We start from the raw sequence: 27,737 nt of genomic DNA, 5'->3' as shown, positions 1-27,737 counted from the left end.
GCGGGCGTATTTTGGAAACAATACCGTGCGGTGCTGAGTGGCCTCCTCCTGCGCCCGCCCGCCAGCTGCAGCCGCCGCCCCTGCCTGCGCCTCCCGCCTCCCGCTGCAGCCCGGTGAGCGCCCGTGCAGCTGGGGGCCGGGCGGAGTTGGATCGCACCTCCTCGGGAAAGTGGGGAGTCGCTCTGCGCGTGGGGGCCCGAGAAGGGTTGGGCTGCAGGCGTTTGGGGTGACCATTGAAGGACTGAGGCGCTGGGGTGAGGGAACGGCGTGCAGAACCCACATCTAGGTGCGCTGCTCCACGAGGGAAGTTGGGTGTAGTAGCATCTGAGACGCCAAGGAGTTGGATCCAGGTGGGCAGGGGAACCTGCGCTGCACTGCTGAGTAGACCTGGGCGCCCTAAAATGGCCTGGCCTCTGTGTCTGACTTTGGGGTAGGGTAGGGAGTCGTAGGGCGTCCTGACTTCCTGCGGAGTCTGAAGGCTCCTCTCCTTAACAGCTGGGCTTTCCCCTCCTTCCCAATTGAGTCTGGGCGAAAAGCCCCCGAGTGCTCGTCACGCTGGACCCTGGCGCGGAGCCCTGGCATCACGACTCGGAGGCTGAGACTCTCTGCTGGAGTCACCCAGGTCGGCTGTGTGTTGTGTGAGTGCGTGAGTGTGTGTGTATGTGTGCGTTCCCAAATTTTAGCCCCTGTTTAGGTTCAGAGCATCTGGCCTCTCTTAGGAGGAGGAGTCGAAGTTCAGCATCCCTGTGTAGAGCCCTTAGGGTCTGGGCTTGCCCCAGCGGGCTTTAGTTCCCTTCGCTAGGAATAAAGCCTTCCCTGGCAGTGCTCTCAGCAAGTGCCCCCTCCTTCCAGTCTGGACATCACCTTAGCAGCTAGTGGGATGGGGAGAAAAGGATCTCTTTACTGTATCCCAGTTTACACTTGACTTTGCCCAGCAACTCTCCCGAGGCTCCCGCCTATAGAAGAGCCACCTGCAGTTCCTGTGGAGAGAGGTTAGGGTGTCCCCCTCCCCCAGCCCCCACCAGCCCGGCTTGCAGAGACACACCCTCTGGCTGCATCTCCCCCACAGTCCAGTCCAGGCAAGGGCTGAACTTTGGGGCTTTGCTGGGAGGGGAATGGGGAGGTGACGGGCTTCAAAGGAAAAACCAAGACAATGACTCCTGCTTGTGATTGGCTTTGGAGGACCTAAAGGTTGGGATTGCCTGCTTGCAGAGAAAGGTTGAAGGGCAGGAGGGGAGCCCCCTGCTAAGTGACTGGCAGGACAGCCAGCGCTTGGTCCTTTATCAGCGCCAAACTTTGTTTTCTGGTGCTGATAAGCTGGAGTTCTCTCCCTGTCCCCACTTTGGGAAACACTATCCAAAGAACACCATTGCCTGTTTTGCCATTCTAGGAGCATCTCACTCTCCGGGAAAGAGGGCAGATAGGATCATAGCTCGCTAGCTCAAGAACTGGTTGGAGGGAGGGTTGAAGCAAGCACCTCAGAGAGAGCTTGCATTTGGAAAAGCCAGGATTTCTGAATTTAACTGAGATTTCTTTAAATACATTACCAACCCACAGACCATTTGGCTTGTTCTTCTAAGGCAAGAGACTGGGAGACAGAATTCCCAGGGGATCTCTAATGAAGTCTGTCAGTGACAAACATTGTCTCTGTATCCCTACCCATTCATGTGGCTGTTGCTTCTGGCTGCCCCAGGGGCCTTAAGGGTTCCTAGTGTGTATCTAGGGGACTGGGTTGGGAGCTCCGGATGCTGGATGGCTCCCAGTTCAGACTTCCTAGAGCCATCAGGTGGAGCAAGAGGAACTTCTTTATCACCAAGGAACTCGTATCAACAACCTGAGTACTATAGGCAGTAAGTGAGGTCACAGACAGAGGGCTGAATTTCACTTCCTTCTGTGAGGCAGGTTATACCAATCTCAGGTTTGGCGCTTGGCAGGAATGGTAGGCTGTGGGGAGAGATTTGAAGTCATGGAAACCAGTGAGTAGACTGAACTGGGGCAGGCTGGCCACTCCGCTGGATGCTGGATCTACCCTCTAGGCCAAGCTGTGGGGGGCACCCAGCTCTGCTCTGCTGAGAGGGCAACTGCAGTGACTAACTTGGGTCTTTCTCCTCTCTCCCTTCCAAAACACACTCTTAACACACCAGGGAGCCTATTTGTTGTGTTGAGCAAGCAGGGGGTGGAGACTAGAGTAGATGGGCAGCTAGGCGGGGCTTAGCAGGTTTGGAGGGAACCTGGCTGCCCTAGGAAGGCTGCCTTTTGTTTGTGCTGCTGAGCTGGGACTAAGACTTGGTGGCTACTTCCCAGGACAGTGAATGAGTGAGTGTGTGTGTTGTGAGTACTGTGTCTATAGCCAGTCACAGCACCCTTCTGCCCTCCCACAGCCACTCACAGAGGAGTCTTGTTAACATTGCCCCAGGTACCCTGCGAGCTTGTAGCAGCTGATCATACCCTTGCTATTGCCCAGAGTCAATAGCAGTCAAACTTCATGACCATGACCAGTCTGAGTCAGAAGAAGAGGCCAAGGGGAGGGTGGCTCTGGGCAGACCCAGGGAAGAGGTGTAGGGAGTCCCAGAACAGCGAGGCAGTCCATATTTGGGTGTGGGTGTTATCCTTGGCAGGGCTTTATCACCAGTACCTGGCCTGACTTCCCTGGATAAGAAGGGAAAGCAGGGAAGAAGGAAGGGGAGGGGAGTCTTCCAGGTTTGGCATGGGTGGGGGCAGCATCCTGGATGCCTGCATTGCACCCTGACAGGGGAGATGGAGCCACCCCAGTGTGTGGAGGAGCTGGAGGACGATGTGTTCCAGCCAGAGGATGGGGAGCCAGAGGCCCAGCCAGGGCGCTTGCTCTCTGCCGACCTGTTTGCCCAGAGCCAGCTGGACTGCCCCCTCAGCCGTCTGCAGCTCTTCCCCCTCACCCACTGCTGTGGCCCTGGGCTTCGACCCGCCAGCCAGGAAGACAAAGCCACCCAGACCCTCAGTCCAGCCTCCCCAAGCCAGGGTGTCATGCTGCCTTGTGGGGTGACCGAGGAACCCCAGCGACTCTTTTATGGTGAGTGCTTTCAGCCTCAGGACTCCTCCTATAGAGACTGGGGGAAAAGAGGGGACTTTCCCTCCCCAAACCTGCCTGTTGCTGTTTCCTTCCCTAAACTGAACAGCAGAGGCTACTGATTCCTCAGCTGTCACCCTTCTGCCTCTTGACCTGTTGTTACTCCTCACCTGTGTTCCTCAGGTCCCAAGAAGGGCAAATTACCATGCCACTATTTCTGCTTTTCTGTCCCTTTCTGGAGGGACCCTGGGTCCACAGTGTCTCCTTGGGTTGGAAAGAGGGTATCTGGGCCTCAGCTTTTACATCCTGTGGCCTGTGGAGTAGCCAGTCTTTTGTGACCTGGTGATGTACTTTCCTTAAAGTGGCTAATGTTGCCCTGGAGAAGGTTGAGGGATCTGTGACTTGATGTTGACAGTGAAGGGAAAAACCCAGTCCATTCTAGAAGGGAAGGTTTCTGAAGGCAGAGGTGTCACTTGGGACTTTCTGTGCTTGGAAGCGGAACTGGAGAAAGAGGTTGGGCCTACCTGGGCTCAATGCCAGCAGAGGGGCTGTTACCAAGGCTCAATCAGACAAGACCCCTTCATTTTTGGGCTTACGAATTTTGTTTTATGAGTATGCCCTCCTCTGAGATTCAGTCTGTTTTCTTCTTTTAGCATACTAGCTTATGGAGGGAAGGGAAAGGCTCAGAGGCTATCTTGCTGTGTCTGATGGAGCAGGTTGAGGAGACACTGCAGTTACTCCCCCAGAGAGAGCGCCCCATGGGGCAATTCCAGCACAGCAGCTCTGGAGGGAGTCTGAGAGGGTGGAAAAGGCTGGCAGGCAGGGAAAAGGGAAAGGAGGGAGGAGGCGGGTGGGCGCCCCTAGCGGCAGCTCAGTGCCCAGCACTTGCTAAGTGTGGAGCGCTGGTCTTGAGGTCTTGCCGGGCGGGCTGCCTCCAGAGAGGACCTCGGCTATTCTGTGGGTCTGAGGCGTGTTCTCCCTAGTTTTGGTGCCACTGCCCAGAGTGTCAGGACCTGAGACTGGCCTTCCTCTACTGTACTTAAAAAGGGAAGACCCTTTCTTGGTTTTCTCTTTCTTGGTCCCTTGCTTATTCCACCCAGGAAGTCTGGTGAGCTGCTTACAGTGCTTCTCCAGAGGAGAGCTTCAACCTGCTACTACATGAATCATAAACTGTGATCAAAGATAGTTTGGTGAGGACAGAAGGTTGTCAGGTTCACCCACACAAAGTACCTTTTGCCATGGACTGCTGGTGAATGGAGAACTGGAGGGAAGGCTGGGACCATTTCCTTCTGTTCTCCCAGCATAAACTTTTATACACTTGGGCAGCAGGCAAGTCAGGCTATCCAGATTTGGCAAAATGCCCTGATAAAGGCCTCAGCCCCAGGTCTTGGCATGGGCAGAATTGGAGAGCTGGAAAGAATGTTGAGATGTGAGCCCTCTGTCTCTGCAGGCAATGCTGGCTACCGGCTCCCTCTCCCTGCGGGTTTCCCTGCAGGCTTGCCCTTCGGTGAGCAGTCCCCCGAAGGACAGTGGCAGCATCGAGCAGAGGTACAGATTGCCCGGAAACTTCAGTGCATTGCAGACCAGTTCCATCGGCTTCATATGCAGCAGGTAGGCATGGGGGCTTATTGGTGGTGGGGGGGAAGGGGAGATCTAAGGGGAAGATTTTCAGGGTGCTGCAGTGAAACTGGACAGTTGGGGGTGCCTGGCAAAGGTGCAGTGGAAACTGGCAGCTGGGTAAGGCCAGGGATGGGTCTGAATGGGGGAAAGTGGTGGAACCTGTTGTAACCTGACTCTTCCCAGCTGGGGAGGCTGCTCTTCATTGTCTCCGTCTGGGAACGGGGCCTGGGACTCCGGAGAGTGTACCTCAGAGTCTCTCCAGGCTGGAGGCTGGGGTGCTGGGCGGGCAACCTGGCCCCAGCCCTGCCAGGGCAGAGGATTGCATGTCAGTCGAGCATGTGGCAGAGTCCATCAACAAAGGCGGCGGCTGGCAGGCTCGTGCTGGAGGAACCCTTCGTGGCACGGGCTGGAGACTGCCCTGTTCTGTAGTGCTGTCTGGGCCAGCCCCCATGCACTTAACCCTTCCTCTCCGGGAGGGATTTCTGGGTGGCTGCCAAGGCAGGGAGAGGAGCCCAAGGTTGGATCCGTGCTAATACAATCACCGCTGAAGCAAAGGCATGCCACCTGGAAATGAACATATTTCCTGCCTCTGGGACAGTGTCCCTGGCCTGGTAGACTGTGTGTGTGTGTCTGTCGTCTGCCTGGAAATTAACAGAATGAATACTTTAACACCATTGGGCTGACCCTGAGGTTAAATGGGTAACTTCAGATGACCAGAGGAGAGTTACTGGCTGTATAGTAGGTTTGATTGAAGGGCCAAACCTAACTGCCAGCAGCAAGGGAAAGAAATTGACTTTGGGTCTCCTGAGAACAGGCCGTCAGGGGTTAGATATGTATGGTTAATGCTTTCTGCCAAGGAGTATGAGGGAAATTTGGGATTAGACCTGGTCCTGGTAGGCTCTCCTGATTTCTAAGTGATCAGGAAGGAGGGGTGGCCCTCTGGCACCAAGCCCCAGTCCCTAGTCCCTCCTTTGATTGTTCTGTGGAAACTTGGCTTGGGGTTTCTTCTTCAATCCATGTACTGACTTGCTCTGATTCTTGATTTCCATCTCTTGGCCTCCTTCCTGCCCATTCATTCTACTCTGGTTGTAGAGCCTACAGCTGAGCCCAGTTCACAGCTTCCAGTCCTGGTGCTGGAGTTGATGGAGGAGACAGTGGCTATGGGTCTTCCAGGCTCATCTACAGGATTGTCTGCAGACAGAATGCAGATTTCTTCATTCCCAATAGACCTGATCTCTCTCAACAGTTGTTTCCCAGAGTAGTCCCCACCCATTGGTGAGCCCCAGTAGGTTTGGGAGCAGGCTGGAGGACAGAGCTGGAGTAGAGCCCAGGGCCTTTTCTTCCTGACTTAGTGCTTGGCCCTTCCCCCAAGGTTTGACCCTGCTTTTTGCTTCTTGGCCTCATTTCCCCCCAGTCCAAGTGTGCCTCTGTGAGGGCACTGTTCAGCTCTAGACAGGGTGCTGTCCTCTCAGCCAGAGCCAACTGCCCCAGCTCAGAGGAGGGAGGGGAAGGGCAGCAGAGCCAGAGGAGGGCTGTAGGAGAGTCTCCTCTGTGTTGCCCCTCACCCCATACTGGCTCCCAAGTTCCCTCTGCCCTTTGCCCTTCTGCCAGCCACCTACTTCTCCTACCCTGTGGTGGTAGGAGGCTGGCCAATGAAGTCCAGAGCTAGTTTTCTAAAATTTTCCATTACAAAGAACCAGACTTTTTGTCCATGGAGTCCTCTTTGCTGTTCACCCCCTCCTCCCCACTGTCTCTGCTCACAAACCTTCCCCAGAAGCTCATCCCTTGGGAAGGGCTAGGATGATGGCTACAGGCGGAGCCTGAGCACTGGCATGTATAAGACCTTTTAGCAGCTAGTTTAAAGAAGTGGGTCATTTTCTGAACTTGATTAATATATAAACTATAGTCTAATATTTCATATCTAGAAAGTGCTATTGCCACGCCAACATTCTTATCCTTTATCTTCTTTCCCTATTCCCTTCCTTCATCTTTGCAGGCAGGGAAACTGAGGAAATAGGAAGAAACTGACTTAGGATTAGATCTCTAGGCTTTGAGCACAAAGTTGGAAAGCCCAGGTTTGAACACCAGCTCTGCCACCTACTAGCCATTGGGAAGTCACAAGTGACTTGCTGAATCTGTTTCCTCTTCTGTAAATTGGAGCTAATAGCACAGAATTTTATTGTGAAGATCAAGAGAGAAAATACCCTGTGAAAGTTCCAGGTACATAGAGTATTCTTTTTTTTTTTCTTTTTTTTCTTTTTTCTTTTTTCCCCCTTCACCAAGTACCCCCCCCACCCCATTACATAGAGTATTCTTTAATGCTTGTTTCCTTCTATCTGTTCATAATCCTCATCATCTTCACATTTGTTCTTGTCATTTCACAGTACATTTCCCCCCTCACCTGTCAAGCTGCTCCCTCCTGAGCAGAGCTCCCCTCCAATTGCCCTGTCCAAAGAAATCTGCGTCCAGGCTGTGCAGCTGTGAGCCTTGGCCTTGGACATTTCTCCTTAGAGAATGATGGTCATGCCCCATCATTGTGGGCTGAGTTCGGAGAGCCAAGGATAGCAACCCAAGAGGCAGTATGAAGTTGAGAGGGCTGGCCGTCTCCTTTCTCCTCAAGCTGGAACAGTCTCCCAGGGCCAGACAGTGGCCATTGGTCCCTGAGTCTTGTAGGGAGTGTGAGCACCTGCCTTTTGCCCCTGGCTTCGGACCTCAGTTGTTCTTTCTTTGTGTCAGGGAAACCTCACTAGGAGATGTGGAGCAGAGGAAGTGTAATTTGTGGTAGGTTGGCATTATGGCAAGTTAAGTGCATCAGCACAACCCCAGATTCAAAAGGTTGCAAATTCCCCGGGTGTCCGTTAATGTTGGCCATTAGCCCTCCCATTATATTCTCCAAGGAGCATGCAGAGTGAAGGTCTAGCCTGGTTACCTGAGTGGTCAGTTTAGGGTGGCTCCTCTGGACTGGCAGGCGAGGAATTGGAGGCAGCTCAGTATCATGTGCTCGCTGTCAGCTCTGGGTCTCCAAAGCAGCAAGAGGGTTGGAAGAAAAATGAGTGGAGGGAAAAGCCTTTCCAGCACCCCACTTTCTTTTGGCTGGGTCAGGAGTACAAGTGTTCCCTCTTTGTTGCTCTGTGAGTTGGCTAGCTGCAGCAGGTGGCCTCCGGTGGTCTGCTGACTGTGGCCTACCTTGCCTCTGGCTCTTCGAGGGTACCCTGGTGTTTCCATGTCCATCTAGCTTCTGGAGCAAAGAGGTTCAGGTCTCCTGCTTCACTGGGCTGCTCTAGCCAGAATGTGTAGTCTCAGCTTCTTGCCATTCCTCCTGCCATGGTCTTCGTCAGTATGCATGTAAGAATGGCCAGTAGCCGGTATCTCCTTCCCTTAGGAAAGTCTCCTATCCCAATGGCACATCTTGAAACTTGTGGAGATATTTTTGGACAATGTTAAGAAGCCAAGAATTCTCAAAAAAAAGTAGCTACTGTAGACTGTTGCATAAGTAAAGCTACAGGAAGATTGGAATTCTTTGTGTTGGGAATGGCTTTTTCATTTGGACCAGGAATAGCTCCATTCAGAACAGTTGGATTTGGAATGCCCTGAATAGTAATAAGACTTTCTGGAAAATGAAATCTGAGAAAAATTTCACTCACTCAGTTGAAACCATCTTTGGTTGCAATATCACAGGAGAGAGTCCTGGATTTAGAGGCAGATCCAGGTTCTGATCCCAGCTCTGTCACTTATGAGTTCTGTGTTCATAGGAAAATCATTTAACTTCTCTGAGCCTCAGTTTCTAATACTTACCTTGCAGAGTTGATGTAGAAGCCCTTTGGAAATTGTAATACATATAACTATTAAGGTATGGACTGTGCAATACTTCTGGAAATGTGTTAAAAGATGATTTTAGGATTTTCCTTGGACCTGCCTTTGTTGGAAGTTGTACCAAAGGTGGTGTTTGCACGGTTTATTGACCAGCAGCTTTTCTTCCAGCAGCCAGGATCCTTTGTTCATGGAACCCCTGACTGCTTCCTGACCCTTTGGGATGCTTTCCTTGCTGGCAAGTGGTTTTCTGGAACTGAGACTGGCTGATGAGATTGTTGAAGCTCTAGGTGGGGGAGCCCTGGGCAGGACCCCAGAGATTCACCCTAGAGTGAGAAGAGTCCCTACGGAGCCAACCTCTGTCCCAGGAGTGGGGGGCCCTCCTAGGACAGTGCCTGGGGAAGAGCAGGGCTGGGGGAGGGGCTGTGGAGAGCGCTCTGCGTGAGAGTCAGTGCTGGGACTCAGGGGCCCTGTGTTTGCTCTGTGGCTGGCTCTGTTTATATCGTCGCTATATTTAGCCTCTGAGTCATCAGCGTGGCTGACAAGGGGCCAGTTCCCCACTCCACTCTGCACCTGACTACTCTCCCTTCCAGGAGAACGGCCCGGTGGTTCCAGACAGTTCATTTTCTCCCCACCAAGGCAAGCCGTGGGGATGGGAGTTGGCTTGGGGTGGGGGTGGGTGGAACGAAGTGGGGAGGTTTGGGGGAGGCACTAACAACGGATCAGGAAAAATGGCTGGTTTACCTATTGATCGAAGTTTGGCAACCAACAGGGCATGTTCCATGACCAGCATGAGACCAGTCAGTGTGTGGCTACAGCGGCAGCCTTCTTCCACGTTCAGCTTGGCTTGTTTTGCCCACGGCGCTGGGCGCTGGCCCCTGGCAAGGCAAGAACAGCCAGCTGCAGAGGCTCCCCGCTGGGAGTCAGCCTTGGGGTTCCTTCACTGCAGCCTTATGGACCCACAGCAGACCTACCCCCTCCTCAATCCCTTCTCTCCCTCACCTTTGACCAGAGCGCACACAACACCATTCCCTCCTGAGTTCTTAACAATTTGCCCACTAGTTTGATGGAGCTGCTCTCAGACTGAGGGGGGGCAGAGCCATCCCTAGGGGAGCTGGTAAGGGCCTCAGTAGTCCCGACCTCCACTCCTCAGGGGGTGCAGCACAAGGCTTTGGAGACCTATGCACAGCCGGGCCCACCCCCAGGCTCCAGGGACTGAAGTCAGTTGGGTTAGAGGAAGCCCCCCCTGTCTTCCACTGAAAATGGGCTGGCCTCGGGCTGCTCTTCTTCCTTGGAGAAGTGATTGGTGTTGCCATGGTGGCAGCTGGTGGCTTTAGTGTCCTGTTATCAATGCTGGCTGGGCTAAAGAAGCTCTCGCAAGGAGTACTTTTCTTCCTTTTCCATTTTGCCGCGTTGCTTGCTCCTCCTGTGTCTACGTCGGAAGCATGCTTGGGCGGTGGGCCACTGGGCCCAAGGGTCTGTCCTGTGGGTTGCAGAGCCCCTTTGCTCAGCTTGGCAGCCTGGAATTCTGAACCTGGCTACTTCTGGCTGCCACTCTCCACCTCAGAGTGAAAAGTCAGGGATTTCCCCAGGACTTCATGAATCTGTCTAGAAGATAGCACTCCTTGGGTGGGCACTGTGAGCAGAGGGTATTGGGGGAAGTCTGAACAAAGTGAAGTGGCAACGGGTTTTCTTTGTCCTCACCAGGGAGGGGTGAGCTGCTTGATGCAGCCACAGACCTAACGCTTTACATATATTTTTGCCATTTAATCATCACAGCAACCTTGTATGTCTAGACCCCATTACCCCCATCTTATAGGAAACTGAGGCTTAGAGAAGTGAGACAATATGCCCAAGTCACACTGCAAGTGGCTGAGTTGGGATTCATACAGATCTGAGTGATCCTAAAATCATGGTCTTCCCACCACCCACCTTGGCTCCTCAGCAGACACATCCTGGACACTGAGAATACACTGGAGCTCCCACTTACTCCCTGACCTAGCTCTGTCCCCTGTTAGACTTACTGCTTTCTTCCCTTTGGATTGTAAAATAATTGAGGGCAAGGCTTACAACTTGCTCATCTTTGTGTCCTTTGTAATTCTTAGCTCAGTTGGGTGCTTGATAAAAGCTTGCTGAATTGAACAAAAACACCTCCCCAACTTCTTTCCGCTGCAGTTTTCCTGGTTTGCCTTATCTCCATGTTCCTGTTCTCAACTGCGAGGCTCTTCCCTTCAGCCTTGGCTGGGCTGGGTTTAGAGTGTGATGGGGAGCAGGGGAGAGGTAGGAAAAGGTCACTTTGTAGAGCATGTTTCTTCCTGTAAAGCAGAGTATGTACAATTCTGCATTTTAAAGAAACTGAGCATGGTTTCAGAACAGGATCTAAAGTTATAATTTCAGACCAGTTTTAGCTTTATTTCTGTTTGATCTTCAGTTAGCTCTGCCTCTGAAAGGTTTATTTTTTTTCTGGTCCACAGCATCCTTACTAAATAGTTAATGATCCGGAAACAGTGTCTTTAAACATACTGGGGGAGCAGTTCAGTGGCAATTGTCTTTGAAAAGTTAATACTATTTTCCTACTGTGAATAAAGGTACTGCAGTATTTTAGTGAAAGGAGTCAGAATGTGGGGGTCCAAATAACCTCCCTCCCACAACTAACTCGCTTGGGGTAACTTTTCTGAGCCTTTGCTTCTCCATCTGTAAAATGGGATTGATAACACCTGCCCCAGATCTTTGTGAGGAGCAAATGGGAAAACAGGAAAGCACTTTGTTTTAAGTGAGATACTATAAATGCCTATCCGTTTGATAAATTGGCAGGGTTCATTTAAAACAGAGCCTCCATGTAGTCTTGCTCCTTCCTCTTGTGTTTTGGGGGTGAATTAGCTCTTGCTGGAGCATCTGGAACACTGGTGACACACAGATCCCCTAGAGGGTGTGAGCTGGACCCAAAGTGGGAGAGGCAGAGGAAGAGTCTTGTCTGAGGAGGGCAGGGAACACTCTTTGTGCTTCTGGCAGAGACCACGTGGGATGAAACAGTTTAATTTGTGTAATCCAACCTCATCAGACACCTCTGCCAGCTCTTTAAAAAAAAAAAAAGCAACAAAAAACGCCTTTTACTAGTTGAGCTTCTCTCTAGGCAGGGGGCTGATAACATCACATCAAGTCCGTCTTTAGACCTGGCCAGACGTCAGTTGTTTCTGGCCTCAGACAAGTGGGTTATCTTGCAAGACTGACTTTTCTGTAGTCAGTCCAGTGTGCTCTTATTGAGTACCGACTGTATGCCCCAGCATGTTCCCTGTTATACAGGATGAACGACCATGCATTCAGTCACAGTGGGGGTGACTTAAACACTTGTTTACTGACGGCCTTCATCCCCTGAACACAGCAAGAAAGTGGGACTGAGTCAAACAGGAAACCTAAGTCTAATGCCTGGTTGTATCCTCTTAACAAAAAAGGATATTTTTACCCACCATGCCAGGACCCCTTCCCTTGGGCCATTCACCTCCATTGTTTCCCTCCACGCCTTCGTCCTACCGTCTAGACTCTGAATTTGAGGGCTTCTGGTGTAAGCTAAAATTCCCACCAGCTTCCCCTCCTCCGTACAACTACGCCTGTTGGCCACCCTGAATATGTATCCTGAGAACCCCCACTCTTTGCAGGTTCCCCCACTTTAAGGGGTGCTCAAGCTGAGTCCCAGAGAGTCTTGCCCCAGGGTTTGCTTTCACTGAGCTCAAATTATGTTAGGTGCTGTGCCAAGCGCCTGAGAGTCAGAGCCCGCATGCTCTTTCCCAGTTCTCCCTTCCTTCTCCCCTTCTCCACACCCTCTCCTGTCTGTACCCTCTGGTGTCTGGTGTCTTTGTGTACCTCATCCTGTTCAGTGAATGTTGGTTTCCTTCCTTTTTGCTGTTTCTCTCCCCGGCCTCCCTTCAAATCCTTTTTTCTTTCCTTTCTATTCAGGCCCTTTTGTTTAATTTTTAAAAAATATTTATTGTTGTTCCACATAATAAAGGGCATTCTTTGATTCTCTTGGTAGGAGGCTGCTTGGTTTCCTTTCAGAAAAGGGCCTTTTGGGGCTTGTCCTGTGACAGGAGAAGGCTAAGTGGAGTATGTGTGGCCTCTGCTTGTACCTAGAGGAAGGGCTGCAGGGGCTGTGGACAGGTTTCCCAGGCCCTGCCCTTGCTGGCTTCAAGGCTGCTGCTTAACTGTAAGAGGCAACCTGTTCTCCAGGCCCACCCAGACCCTCCACCAGGCTGACTGACGAGAATCAGTTGTTGGTGCTCTGAGCCGTAATCCTGAAAGTAATTGTGGATGACGAACTCCGAATCACCAAACTGTAGGGTTGGAAAGCACCTTAGTAGTTTCTAAATGCCTGTCTGTGGCCTGGCTGCCTGTGAACCACCTGGGCAGGATTTACCTCTGGCTTGGCCAGGTCATTACTCTGGGGGGAAGAGATTGAAAAAGACTGTAGAAAATACCAAATTATGACATGTTTCCTTCTAGGATCATGAGTGATTTTATTTTCTCCTCTCTAATTTCTTGTATTTTCTAATTTCCCTAGAGTTAACATATACTACTTTTATGACTAAAATGTACAATAAATTTTACTTCTGGTTTTAAAAATATCACCCAGGGAGCTTGTTCATTATACATATTCCCTGGAAATTCTGGTCCAGTTGGTCTGGGCGGGACCTGGGGACTCTGTATTTACAACAGTATCTCAGTGGATTCTAGAACACAGTCAGGTTTGGGAACCACCGATCTAATAACGCACCTGCATTTCACTTAAGAGGAAAGTGAGGACTCGCAGATGGGCTGGTGGGAGTCCCCGGCCAGATCCTCTGATTCCTGGCTCAGGGAGCCATCCACCCCCCAGTGTCTTCCCTGATGATCCATGAGCCCCGAGGCCTGTCACAGCAGAGGCACACACAGAACCTGGGTCCTTTCCAAGGGTGGGTCCGTGTGCCCTGCCTCCTGCACCTCGGCCTGCCGCTGTCTCCCAGCAAGACCTCAGCCTTCCCGTCTGACAGTGCTTTCTGGCCCACAGTGGCTTCTGGGTCTTTCAACACCCCTAAATGATGAGAGTGAGGGTGCTGCCTTGCCTCATCCCCAGAGACCTCAGGGCCCAGGAAGTTACCCAGGCATCAGGTAGTTCTCCTCCAGGAGGGGAACTGGGGAAGAAACTGAAGCATAGAGAGGTGGGATTGGCCCAGGCCCTAAATCATAGACTTGTGATCTCCCTTCCTTAGATGCTGAGCTGTTCTGAGATGGTTTGGAGAAGGGGAGGGTGGAGGGTCTGATTTAGTATAAAGAAAAGGTATATGGTGGTACTTGGAGCACAGTGGTAATGCGTGAGGACATTGCTCTAGGGTCTGGATCCAGTCCAGTTCCTGCCACTTACAGCTGTGTCACCAAGCTACTTACCTCTTTCAGTGATCCCATCTGTAAAATGGGGATGGTAATATAGATGTACCTCATAGGGCTGTTGAGAGGACCAAAGGAGTTTAATGTATATAGAGCTGTGCTTCTCATGCTCTACTGTGTTGCCAAGTCACCTGGGGATCCTGTTAAAAATGCACATTTATGGTCTGCCTTTCGAATAAGCTCCCAGATATTGCTGAGGCTACTGGTCTAGAACTACGCTTTGAGAAGCGAGGCTGTAAAGCACTCAGAACAGTCTGGCTCACTCAATGTTACTCTTATTGTTATGATCGTGGTTGCTATTATTACTTGGCCTTTTCAAACAGGCACCTGAGGAGCCTTGGAGTTCTAGCAGACTGGCCTCTCCAGGGACCAGTCTTTTCCTGGATTTTCCTCCTGTTCTGCCACATGACCTTTGCACCTGTCCTGGGCAGCTGCTGGGAAGGGAAGCAGGAGGGGGTGGTGCTTTGCCCAGTTGCTGCAGGCAGTCCTGACTCTTCAGGTTCGCAGCTGAGTCCTTTTTCATGCTGCTTTACTCTAACCAGGTTTTGTTAAGCTGGCTGTGTTTCCTCTTTTTACTCATCTTTGTTTACAAAACATGAGGAAGTCATCAGCCTCCCCAGCCACAGTCTGCCAGGGCTCCTCTGTGGCACACCCCGATTTTCCTTCCCTTCCTAACAGTAGCTGTGCCTCCAGCTTTCTGTGGTGTTTTCCAGTCTCACTTCCACAGGCGAAAGAGGAATGTGACTGCCATAGACAGAGGGCATTCTGTTCACCTGGGTTGGCGGGACCCTCAGCCTCAGTTGACATCTCGCCTCTCTTCTCCTTGTGGCCTAAGGCAGGGTGAAAGGGACCCCAGCAACCTGGCTGCCTGGGGAAAGGTCAGGGAGGCCAGGCCAGCTGTGCCTGCAAAGTTCTGGGAGTGCAGCTGGGCTCACTTTGCAGTGCTGCTGCTGGCTTGTTCTGTCCCCTTCTCATCTGACTGGGAGTTGCCTGGTGGGGGCCAGCCGGGACTGTGGTTAAAGACAGCCTAAGCAAGGGCTCCGGCCCTCCGTCTTGTCCCCAGACAGTTCACATAAATGTGCTTGCTGCCTGGGTCACTGCAGCAATCCAAGTGCAGCCTGTGCTGGCTCCTTTCTGCACACTGGGTTTTATTCCCCTGTCTACTGAGAACCCCATGGAGAGGGCCCTCCTGCCCTGGCAGAGAAAGAAAAGAACAAAGACCGCTCTTCCAGCACCCCTCAGACCCTTCTGGGCCACTGCTGGCCCCAGGGAAATGGTACCTGTGTGGGCGGGCCACCAGGCCCAATCCTGGGAGCCACTGACCCCTGACCTTTGCCCCCAGCTTCCCTGCCTGACAGTAGGACCTGGGATAACCTCCAGAGAGTAGTGTGCATTCTTTGTTTTTGTTTTGTTTTCAAGTATGTTCTTGCTTAACGTTTAATTGGCTCCAGTCAGTAGGAAAGCGCTCCAAGAGGGATTATTTATGGCTTACTGTCAAGAGCAGCTATAAAAAGGGCAACACTGAGCTGGAGACGCTGGGAAGGGAGAGAGGGCGGGTGCACAAGTGTGTGTGTGTGTGTGTGTGTGTGTGTGTGTGTCCGTGTGTGTGCGTGTTTGCACTGGATGAAATCAGATTTTTGCTGCCTCAGCAGTGTGGTTTAAATTGAAGATTAACCCTTTGACCTTCACAGTGTCAAATCACTTGCAGATGGAGGCTCCCCCCTTTCCTCCCTTGTTCTCTGTGTTACTTTGGAGTGGGGGAAGAGAGGGGGCACTTCTCTTTCTTTCTGAAGAAAGTTTGTTGTTCATGCAGCTGAGGTTCGAGGGGCTCAGGAGCCAATCTGATTAAAAGCAGCACTTGGCTAAACTCTGGAAAATCCTGCAAGCAGGGGAAAAAGTTTAATCCTCTTGTGCACAGTGCATAAAGAGCCTGGTCTTTTCTTTTTAATGTTAAAACTGCTATTGTTTTTGGAGAACTCAACTATCTCCCCCTCATCGCCACTTCTCCCATCCCTCTCCCACCTCCCCATAGTTTGCTGTACTGATAGGATTAAAGTGCCACCCCGAGACATGTCCATCTAAACTTTTATTGGAAAAGATAAGCAGTCACTTCAGGCTGCATTTAGGAGTTACACTGATTTTTTTTTCTCCTTTCAGCACCAGCAGAACCGAAATCGTGTGTGGTGGCAGATCCTGCTCTTCCTACACAACCTCGCTTTGAATGCAGATGAGAACAGAAATGGGGCAGGCCCCAGGTGAGGCTGGGCTGCCCTCTTCACAGGGGCACCACAGGAAGGACGCCGGCGAGGATGGACACTGTGTCTTGTGAAGCTTTTGTTGTTGTTTTGTTTTATTTTTAGAATGCCTCTCCGTGTACATAAGACATATCTAAGCAGGACCTATTTCCCTGTTCAGGGCCCCAACCAGGAATGAGGGCCTTTGTCAAACACTGTTGAAGTAGAGGTGATGTGTCTGTGATGTGGGACCTCCCAAAGGCTCTGACAAGTAGTTCCACAGTCAGCAGTTGTTGAAGATGACCAGGTAGTGATATTCTCTGGTCAGTGGACTGCAGTTTTCCCACGGGAACTTGGTTAACAAATAGGAGACTGGATTAGACTCCTGGTTCCAGCAAAATCTATCAGCCTTCCACCATGGATGGGGCCAAGATCTGCGTTCACATTGCTTTAACCCCCGAGGGCCTCGGCCAGGGGCTTTCAGGCTGAGCATGGCAATTTTGCTAGGCTGGTCAGCCAGCTCCATCTCTGGGTTCTTCTTTGGCCCAGCTGGTGCTCTCCCCAAGGGCTCAGGGATTCTCACCCAGCCCCTGTCATCTCCAGCAGACCTCAGGGAGGGCTGGGTTTCTCCAAGGACCCTTCAAATGTGCTGCAAAATGAACCAAACTTCTGGGTAGACCTCTGATCTGACTTGGTTCTACTTGGAGGCCCCAGGATTGGTCCTGGGGTGCAGAATCCCTGCCATCTCTGGCTGCCAGGGACTGAACTGTCTGGGTATCAACCATGGATGAGCCAAATAGCCAATCAACATGCTGCAGCCAGCAGCTTGTGCCTTTTTCAGCTCTCCTTTCGAAAGACCCAGCTGACAGACTGCTTTCTACCCCAATATCAGCACTCTAGGGCGTGAAGAGGCAGGATTGCAGTGGCGCTGGGAAATGTGGAGGCCATCCACCTGTAGGAGTCAGCCCGAGGGGAACCCAGACCCCTTGGTTTCCTTGGAGACAACATACCTCCTCCCCCTGATCCCCATTCCTTTTTCACACCTAGTGGGCTACAGGAAGAAGCCAGCACAGTGGCTTTGTCAGCTGAAATGTGTCTTTTAGAGTAACAGACAATGATTAGAAAGCAGAACCGTTAAAGCTGGCTTCCTTCAGCTTCCAGCTAGAAGGGCGTGCTCTGGAACTCAGCAGGATCACAGCTGCCTCTGAACTTCTTCCCTTTTCTGCCTGCTGTGGCACTAATGGAGAGAATTTAAAGCAGCCAGTCTGGCAGCTCTGATGGCAGACACAGGGAATCTGAAAAGACACAGGGACTCTGTTAACCAGACACCTAGAAATTAAATTATAATTTTTGCATATGTAAGAAAAGATAACCTTGGTGCTAACAGTGAAGCAAGGCACAAAGAAAAGATTGCTTGGTCAGAGAAGACATCGGGGCTACCCAAGGAAACTGGAGGAGTCCCGAGTAGACTCACAAATCTGAACAAGCCCAAACTCCTCCAGTCCTGCGTAGAGGAGACTTTCAGTACTGCTGAGGGAGGCAGTGCTCTTCTGGATGTACAGTCAGGCAGGTTGTTCACTGCACAAGGGCACCTGCAGAGGAAGATAATGGAAGCTAAGATCCAGCCCAGGCTCTGCTCCCTAAGCTATATGCCCTAGTGTAGGGCTATATCTGCTCAGAGGAAGGGGAGCTTTTCTTATATTTGCACAAAGGTGGGCTCACAGTGGCCCTGAGGCAAAGGACCTCAAACTGTGCACAAGCCTTTGTTTTGTTCTGCTTGGATGTTCTGGAGGTATTACCTCTTTGCCAGAATTATATTCTCAGGGTGTGTACCATCATTTGCTAAGAAGATGGGTTCCTGCTCACAAGAAGGAGCCCAGGGAACAGGTGAAGACTGGCTCTGGGACACGATGACCATTATGAAATTTGGATTTTTCTGCATGTCTTCACACCATTTTATGATGTGCATAGGACATGTGTTGTTTTCCCCTCTCCTGGACTGTGACAGGCAGGCTGCTGGTATGTGTTTGTGTAGCACACACAAGGAAACCAGGACTATTTCTACCAGACACCTTTAACCCCTCTCAACAGATTTTCCACCTGAGCCGAGTGAGAGAGCAAGTAAGTGGACTGGGCCTTGGTGCTGAGGCAAAGCCATCAATTGCAGAGACCTTGCCTGGCCTGGGAGGGATGTCCTGTGGCCTGTGCTGAGAACTGAGCCCAGACTTGGACAAGCCCACCTGAACATTTTGCCTGGGGCTAGGCGGAGGGTGATCTAACTACACTGTCTCCATCTTAAGTGAAGCCACAAACTAACTCAAGCAAGCCAGGGTAAAATTTAGAACTCCATTCCTCCCCCTCCATGCAAAAACCCAGGAGGTGACTGGCCGAACAGTCCCAGAAGGGAGAGAAGAGAGGTTCCTCCCGACTGGCTGTTTTTAATTGGCCTAATGATCTAGACTGGCCCCTTCCCCCTCTGCCAGTGGGTCTGAACATTCCTCCAGTCCAGCCTCAGGAGACGCATCCCTCCCCTTGGGCCCCTTTACCCCATCCCCCACCCCCAGGAGCTTGGCTGTCTCTAGTTAGTGGGTGGAGAATCAGATTTAGAGGGAGGGAGAGTCTGACCTGGCTCCTGACCTGTAACCAACTGAAGACTTCTGGAGCTTTTGTGGTTTGCTGAGGGTGGGGTTGGGAGAGGGACTGGAAACCTCCCCATTGTAGAAATGCCCTGGAGGAAGGGAAGCTTGATATTCAGGCTCAAAACAGCCCTTCTAATTCAGAATCCCCAATAGCTGTGTCTGGAAGCCAGTAGACAGGGGGGGGGGGGGGGAACCCCCCAGGCTGACCTCTGACCCCACCAGGGCCATTGGAGGACTAGCCTGGCCTCCCTGCCTTTGCCTGCTTTAAAGTCTGGGTTAATGGAGAACTGCCCCCATGGCCTTTTCTTGCTCAGTCCGAGGCAGAAAGAGATCACCTCTCTGCCCCAAGGGAGTGGGTCTGTGCCCAAACTCCAGGCAAGCATGTTCTGAGCACTCAGAGGGGCCCAGCTGCCTTGCCTCACTATCCCCAGCAGCCCAGCCCTGTCCAAGGGTGTCCCCGGCCTGGGTATGGGGAGGGAGAGGGTTGTTTGGGATGGTCCATCCAGGGCCTCCATTGGGTCACTGTGACTGACCTGGTCAGCAATGCCAAGAGCTTGAGAGCTTGTCCCATTTGGAGGACTTGATGAAGAGGGGGGTAGGGAGAGTAGAGAGTGACAGAAGCAGTTAGATTTCAGCTGCCAGGGCTCCATGGGGCTTCTGTGAAGCAGTGCTACAGCCCAGCCCAGAGAGCTGCAGGGTCCATCCATGTGTAGGTGGGACTCTTGGTGGGAGGCCACCCTGGCTGGACTTGGTTCAGGAAGGGATTAACCTATCAGCCTGTGATGCCTCCTGGAACACTGTGGGCAGTGGGCACCTTAGGGCTGGTGGGGACTTTGGGTGTTGAGGGAATAGCAGAGAAAGCTGAGCTCTCCCATAGATGGGCCAGCCTTGTGGGCTGAAGGTGCTCAGATCCTGTGCAGGCTGCCCGGTCTGCACATTCCCTTTCTGAGCAGGTGGCCAGTGCCTCTCCTCTCCCTGCTCTGTGAGCATTGCCCGATGTGCTGCCCCATCCCTGGGTCCACAGGGACTGTCAGGGTGAGACCCAGTGAGAATGTAGCATTTTGTTCATCCCAGGTTAGTTTTCCTGGGTTCTAGGCACTCTGCCTCTGGGAGAGAGACAGGGAAAGAGAGGGAGGGGATGGGAACCCATTGTTTTTTAATCTGTACAGAGTATTTGGCTTTGTGTCTTTTCACATGCATATATGTGTATATTTTCCCCCATCAATTGGTACAATTTTTAATAAAACCATTTAAAGCAAAGCTGATCTTTCTTTTTCAAGGTGTGATGAAAATGCATGGGGATCGGTTAGGGAATTAGACTTCTATCTCGTTTCTCAGCTGCCTTCCCGAGTTACCTCCAAGGCTCCTGGCTTTGGTCAGGACTTCCTTTCCCCTCCTGGAGATCAGAGGAGCCCTTCTGACCACACAGTAAACAGCGCAGCAGAGTTTTCATGAGGGGGAAAGACACAGGCTTTGAATCCAGACCAGCCTAGACAGGGATTTGGATCTGGTTCCAGCTTCTGTCAGCTGAATGACTTTAGGCAAGTTGTGTAACCTCTCTGAGCCTTCCATTCTTCCCTGTGTAAATTACAGCTGCGTCTGCCTTGCAGGATTAAAGGGAGTGTCCGCAAAGGACCTGCCCCAAGGGCACTCAGTGATGGCAGCCTCACTGACAGACAGCGTCCTGGCAGCCCCTCCATGCAGCCCCCCACCCGTGTCAAACTGAGCGGCAGTTTTCTTTTTATCAAGGTAGCATCTCAGGAGGTATGCTAGAGGTAGTCCTCACTTGCCTTTCTTTGGGGATTAACAATGTGTCTCACTCAAAGGATAATTTAAAGCACTTGACAGGGTTCTGAAAAATGCTTGGAAAAAACCACTCCTGGTCCTATCAGCAGTAAACTGTAAGCCAAAAGGCCAACTTGCCTTGCCTGTGCCAGGCGCCCTTGATTTAGGAAGCTGTCAGCTCTCTGAGGACAGCCTTGGACCCTTGTACCTATACTTATAGACAGTGCGACTTTGAAGTGACATTGATTATGTTGTCTTAGCTCTTCATCATGTGGAAGAGGCCCAGAAAGGGGACGTGATTTTCTATTTGGGCCTTTTAAACAGCTGAGTCAGTCTGAGGGGGCCTTACCCCACTCATCTGGGTTTCCATTTGGAAACTGCTATGCTCTCGCCCAGATCTGTGGGGTAGCCAAAACTTGTCTATGTTTAATGCCAAATAACTGCCTCTTCTCCTGTAAAACATGGCACTTCTAACCACTCTATATTTGGACAGAGAGGTTTATTTTTACTGGAGTGTGGTAGAAATGGGGCCTGGTGCCACATCCGGATGTTATTCTACATTTCACGTGCTGGGTTGTAGTTGAGCTCATTAAGCAGCCCCAATGGTACACAGGGAATTAGGTGATTGGTGATAGAAATGTCTTTCTTTCAATTCATCTGCCCCTACTTTCAGTGTGGCTGCAGTCGGCTTCCCAGGCCGGAGAGCGGGCTCACCCTGGTCTTCCGCATCCTTCACTCTCTCTCTAATCCCTCCAGAGGAAGTCTGGGGGAGGTTAAAGGCACAGCTGCCCAAGCTGAACCCAGGCTCTGCTACTCACCAGCTGAGTGCCATTGAGCCAGTCACAGAATCTGTCTGTGCCTCTGTTTCCTCATCTGTAAAATGAGATAATAATGCCTACCTCATATGGTTGTGAGCATTAAATGTGAGTATATATGCAAGATGCTTAGATCAGTGCTTGATATATATTAAGTTTTCAATAAATGTTAGCTGTTAATAATACTACCTTTATGGTTATTATTTGCATGCAGCTGATCAATAGCCTTTGACTATTTTTACTCGGAAATGTCTCTTGCACCTATTTTCTATATCTGCCACCTTCTCTTAATGTCAGTCTTTTTGCCTGGACAACTGCAGAGCCCCCTGACTGGTCTCGTGGCCAGTCTTGCCCCTTCCAGAGCACCTTCTCAGCTGCCAGAGGGCCTTTTTTTAAAAAAGATAGGCCTGAGCCCGTTATTCCCCTATAGAAAGTGTGCTCCACTGGGTCAAGTCTAACATTCTTTAGCCTACCCTTGAATTAGTATTCCATATTTGTTCTCTTGTATTTGTATTTTGCATAACAAATCATTCCAAAATGTGGCATCCTAAAACCACCAATATTTGTCTCACAGGTTCTGTGGGTCAGGAATTCAGGGATGGCAGCCTAAGGTGGCAGCATATTGAGAGGTTAGTATTCAGGTGCAGATTCCTGGAGCACCCATTTGATCTACACGAAATCCACTACACAAGCTCAATGGGGGACAGGGAGGGGAGGGTGGGAGAGAGAGGAGGAAAAGGAGAGGGACATAAATGTACATAGTGATAGAGTACAACAGTCGGGTCTCCCGGCCTCTACTCAGTGAACACGTGGTGTCTGGAGTGAGTGTGACATAAGACCATGCATGGAAGGCCCTTCTGGGCTTCGATTGCACCAGCAATATGCTGACAAGTTTTCCTGTTGCAGTATGGTCCCACATGCCAGCAGCTTCCTCTGCTGCTCAACTGTGGCAACAGAACTTCCAACCTGAAGGAAGAGCCGGATGCCTAGGATGTCCTGAGAAGTGCTACATCTACTCATCGTACTTCATGGGTGTCTGAAAGGGTTTTCAAGGGCAGTTTTCACTTCATGTGATGTTTGCTTTACAGGAGGTCTTGGAACCAGTTCCCCTAGACCACTGAGCACAGCTGCTCTGCCCTCAATCCCCTGCTTCCTGGGAAAAGTTATTGCCTTCCTAGATGGGGAGGCTCAGAGTGGAATTAGAATTGGAATTGGAATTGCCCTAAAGGGAAGGTGAGAGTAAGTAACAAGTGATGTCCTCCTGGGTGCTGTTATAGCTGCCATGGGAAGATCCCCAGGCTCCATGCTACCCTGCAGATGCATCTGTCGCTGGCTTACCGAACCCTGCCTGCAAGAGAAGACAAGGTGCACTGACGAGTCAACAGCGCCGGCTGAGTCCCTCGCCATGGCAAGACTCCACTTGAAACCATGCAGGGATTTGAAAGAAACAGGTCACACGATTTCTGTCCTCAAAATCATGTCCTGTAAGAAATCCAGCTGCTAGGAAGCAGTGGGAATTCTGTCTGATGAAGATTAAGGAGACTGGGTCTGTAAGCTTGTTCAGTCACTAACTGGCTAGGTGACTTTGGGCAAGGGAGCAACTTCGGCTTTTGGTCCTTGGTGTCCTTGTCTGCCAACGGAAGCAGGACCAGACAGCCTATCTGTGACTCACCCAGCATTTTATTTAGTAGTTTCTTTGTTGGGTCTTGAACTCTTTAGGGATTCTGTTGAAAGTATACATGGATCCTCTCCCTGGGGAAAGACACAAAATATACAGAGATAATCAAGTATAAAAATCAAACGAATAATCATAATTGACCTGATTGTTTATAGTTCATGATGCGTGATCAAAACCGAAAGTTTCTGTGATGACTGCCCTTGCACTGTTCACCATGTAAGAACTTATTCACTATGTAAGAACTTGTTCACCATGTAAAAACTTGTTCGTTATGCTTCAGAAGATTGGAGACTGTTGAGAATTAGGCTTGGGGTTGATTAATGATTGTGCATTGAGTCCCCTATACAGAATTTTATTGTTGTTAACAACCATATGATCAATAAATATGAGAGATGCCCTCTCAAAAAAAAAAAATAAATTAATTAAAAAATATATAGATAGATAGATTCAAGAATTTTTATGTAAGATTTCAAGCAATTTTTTTAGTCTCTTTGTCACGTGGTCCCCAGGTTTAAGGACTATGGTTTTCTTGCAAAGGAAAAAGTGAAAGAGTGAGTACTACAAAATTTAGAAACAAAGCAAGCTTTCCTCACTGTACTGCTGGCTCTGCTCATATGACAAGCAGTCACCTCTGCCTCCTCTGCCTTTCACCCTCGTGTGCCCCATGAAGGAGGGTGGTGCAGCCTCTGCAGGCACTTGTATTAATGGACTACTCTTGATTTCAGAGATACATGCTTCTCCACCAGTGCACTTGGAAACTGAGGCTGTGACAATGGTCTCGTCCTTCCAGGGGCCACCACCCCAGCCTGGACAGGGTATTTGAGGCCACAGCTGTCTTTGTAGCCTTTCTATCTCATCCAGCTTGAAGGGGGGTGTCATGAACCTGGGTGCCTTCCTGTAAACTCAGGGAGGAAAGGGGTTTCTGAGGAAGGTGTCTTGGAGGTTCATGCTACATGAATTCATGGGAGATAATCAGATGTTGAAGGTGAAAGACAGTGTGGCCCATGGCTGTCAAGGGCAAAGGCCTGAGAGCTCTGGGCACCTCTGATAAAAGGTTCTTGTTATTTACCTGAGTGGGCTCAGGGTTCTGTCCAGTGATTCTATCTTTGAAGAGGCAGAGGTTTCAGTGCCTGGTGGCAACCTCATTTCTAACACATCATTACATTTGCCAAGAGCTCTTGAGCACTGGGTACAGATATCAGAGGTACTGTATCTGTGTGCGTGCACACACACACACACACACACACACACACACACACACACATATGCTGGGGACTGCTTTAAACAATGACTGCTGAAAAATCCATCAGCAGCCAAGTCTGATAGATCAAACCTTGGGTCAGTGAACCTCTTACCTGAGCACCAGGCTTGGTACTGCCTCAGTCTGCTGCTGCTTATTGCCATCCACATACATAATTTGGGGAATCCCTTCCTGAAATGTAGAGCTGGTGACATTTCCTTGACTTGGGAAACTGAAACCCGCCTTTAAGACCGGATTTCTTACCATCATGACCACCTCTCACCCCTGGAAGTCACCATTTATCCAGTACAAAATCACCATTTTCTTGACCCCAATGGCATTGATATGTGAATGGCTCTGAGTTTCTGGATAGACTAAAGACTCCTGGTGGCAGGAACTGGTCTGCCTCATTCACCACTATATCCCCACTATCTGACAAAAAACCTTGATACTTGCAAGATGCTCAGAAATCTTTGAGGAAGGAAGGAGTGACAAATGAGAATTGGAGGAATGGTATGAGTACCAGTGATGATGTTCAGGGAGAGATGCGATCCACTGCCATGTTTATTTCCAAATTCTTCCTGAGGGTTCCCATGGGTCCAGGCTCTGAGTGGCAAAATGAACTTTGTTTCCTTTTCCTTTCCCTGCCAAAGTCTGGAAGTCAGATTCTGCAGACTTTCAGGAAACTTGACTTGCTCACTTCAGTAAGATTCAGTGCAGCAGTTTCTGGGCAGAGGTGGGATTGGGAAAAGGGCACACTAGCTCTGGGACAGTTGGGCTACAAGCAGTGCAGGATAGTGGGCTATGCTCAGGGCCACCTGCCTTGCACAGTGTTGGCTGTGAGCAGAGCCCAAGCTCATCAGGTTGTCTGTGAGTCCCTAGCACCTTGGTGAATGGTGCTGTCAAGGGGCTGCTGGCGCCTTAAGGTGCAGGCAGGGTGGGCTGAGTCTGCAGCCCTCTAGCTTCCCTGTGATAGTGCTCTGCCAACCACCACCCTCTCCCTTCTGAGGAGGGCCAGTGGGGGCGAGATGTGGTTCAGGCTTCTCCGTTTTCTTCTCCAGTTCATCCCAGCCATCCAGGACAAGAAGAGGGAGGAGTCTGGGGGAAGCATTTGGCACAGAAAGAGCCTGCAGTATTTAAATGTTAGGACTCCAAGGAAGTTCTATCAGATAATCTACCAAAAGCTCCCCCTCGGAAATGGCTCTTGCTTCCAGTTGCTTTAGCCTGCTTTATCTCAACACGGGCTACAGGAGAAGGTGTGTCTCTTTGCAAGCCAAGAAAGCTTCATTTATTCTTTTGACATTCTTTGCTCTACCCTGAGCCACAAACAGAAGCTCTCCCCATGCCTGCCACAAAGAGTTAACCTCCCCGCAGTAGTATCCTATCAGACCCTTGAAACCTGTGAGAGCACCCCTTCCAGCTCCCCCTGTGTTTAGCCTCTGGACTGCCAGTCGCCTGCTCCCTGCACACAAAGGCTTCTCTGTTTTTGGCCAGGCTGGAGTCACATGCTTTCACTCTTAACCCCAGAGCTTTAAAACTAAACACCCACCCTCTTTGGCCCCAGATGACCCTGTTTACGTCTGCTGAACCAATTCCAAACAGCAACAGTAGTGAAAACTTCTGTAGAGAGAAACTTCTTGAGGAGCGCTGCAAGAGAACAAATCTTCACTTTGTATAACATGAGGACTTTAAGAAGTTTTGGGAAATGACTTAGAGGAAAAAAAAAAAAACACAAGGAAGCCAGAAGCCTGCCCCAACTTCTGTGTTTTCTAAAGTGTTTCTTACCAGAGAGACCTCAGGGGCTCAGGACAAAGCTCTCAAGAAACAGAAAATGGTGAGCAGAGTTTTAATGGCTGAGGGGAAGAACATTCTGGATTTTCTTACTGAGATCTGTCCTACTTCATTTAACCCTTAAGGAAAGGGACATTTTCTTTTCTTTATAAAATTTATTATTTTTTAGTGAAGAATGTCACTGAACATAGGAAAGAGAGATTCCCTTCCTTGGTTTAGGGGAGTGACCTGTGAAACTATAGAGGCTTCTAGAGAGGCAGTCTGGACTGATCCATTTCGAAGTTCTGGGTCAGAAGTACTTGTGCTTCTGTTTTCCCCTAGATTCCCTTTCTTTCAGTCTATGTGGTAGCCCATGTTAGCTGTGGAGGAAATCAAGTTTCCTTTGATTGTTCTTACCCTGATCAAAGAGGTAGAAGTTGAGGGCAAAACACCAGAGCCCAAAAACGCTGGTAACATTGGAGGCCCCAGATGGGGTATTTGTAAACAGTACAGATAACAGAAATGATTGATTGCCTGTTGGTCTCAGATTTTTCCCCAAAGAAAGTAGTGGAGGTGGAGCCAATCAAGTGAGTTCCATGTCCTGAGGTCAGTGAAATTCCATAGGCAGGGAATGGCAAATGATGATGATGATGAGAAACTGGCAGCCACCTGTGTTGGGAAGGATTCTGGTGCTACATTTAGGCTTAGCAGAAAAGAATGCCATGACCGATGTGCAATGTTTGCTGGGCATGGGAGGAGGAAATGACAGCATGTATTTTCTACCTCTGTCCTTTCTAGTGCAATCTCACAAAGCTGGATTATTGTACATATGTAAAGAAAAATGGAAAATAGGCAGTCTCAGAGAGGAAATGGTAGACAGGATGAGAGAAGATGCAGTAACTATGGCAAAGACAGTGGCACTCACTAAACATTGTATTTAATCCTGCATGTTAAGTGGGCCATTTGACAAGTTTTGAGCAATGAAATATAAGCAGAGATGGTGTATGTCACTGGAAGGCTAGGGCAGAAAATACCTTTGTGTCATTCTTTACTCTCTCCTCCCATGTTCCAGTGATTGACGGGGCCTCTTGTTCCAGACGCTGCAGCTGCAACATGGTGTAACCTTTGTCCCCCTGGGTCCCTGAGGACTGTGTGGAGCTGAGCTGCTGATCAACCTGGAATGAATACAGAATATGAAAGAACAATAAATATTTTTTGTGTGCACTGAAATTTCAGACTTACTTTATTGCTTACTGCAGCATACATTAGCTTATCCTGACTAACATAGTTACCAAGGAGGAACAGTTTTTCAATTTTCTTTCTTTCATATTCTGCCCATATTTGAGATTACCATTTCAACAAAAATGAAATGAGAGAAACTTGAAAATCAACTCTGCTGTATATGAGGGTGGCCAGTCCAGAAGACACCATTTGAAGAAGGGATTACAATTCTGCAAAATTATGAGAATGTATATGAAAGTAATTTGAAATTATAAGCAATATGCAAATATAGTATATTTTGAACATAATTTCTAGTACTAGTACTTACTCTACCAATACTGCCATCACTGCCCAGAGCCAGAGAGGATGGTGAGAAGGATCACTTATGAACCATAGAAGAAAAGGCTTTAGATTTAAGAAAACACTAGTGTTAGAGTACTTGGGCTGGAGTAATAGAGATA

At 50.1% G+C, this 27,737-nt stretch overlaps 1 protein-coding gene across 6 annotated transcripts; it reads left to right on the top strand.

The window, feature by feature from the left end:
- BMF (Bcl2 modifying factor) lies at window positions 1-27,279 on the top strand. Of its 6 annotated transcripts, none has more exons than XR_008992561.1 (7): window positions 2-622; window positions 2,753-3,049; window positions 4,497-4,657; window positions 16,052-16,149; window positions 21,942-21,996; window positions 22,456-22,600; window positions 27,128-27,279. XR_008992561.1 is itself a non-coding variant. In XM_057488665.1 (7 exons), the coding sequence occupies exons 3-6, from the start codon at window positions 2,758-2,760 to the stop codon at window positions 21,991-21,993; spliced, it is 603 nt and encodes a 200-aa protein (XP_057344648.1). In that variant the 5' UTR covers window positions 95-113; window positions 524-622; window positions 2,753-2,757; the 3' UTR covers window positions 21,994-21,996; window positions 22,456-23,290. The 6 variants fall into 6 exon arrangements, 5 of the variants coding, with proteins under 5 accessions (XP_036779788.2, XP_036779787.2, XP_036779789.2 ...); XM_057488665.1 differs by lacking the exon at window positions 27,128-27,279 and having other exon boundaries at window positions 95-113; window positions 524-622; window positions 22,456-23,290; XM_036923893.2 differs by lacking the exon at window positions 27,128-27,279 and having other exon boundaries at window positions 1-113; window positions 22,456-23,290.
- The last annotated feature ends 458 nt before the right edge of the window (window positions 27,280-27,737 follow it).

Source organism: Manis pentadactyla, chromosome 11, assembly GCF_030020395.1.
Source record: "Manis pentadactyla isolate mManPen7 chromosome 11, mManPen7.hap1, whole genome shotgun sequence".
Lineage (NCBI taxonomy): Eukaryota > Metazoa > Chordata > Mammalia > Pholidota > Manidae > Manis > Manis pentadactyla.
This window is presented reverse-complemented; position numbering and strand designations above follow the sequence as displayed.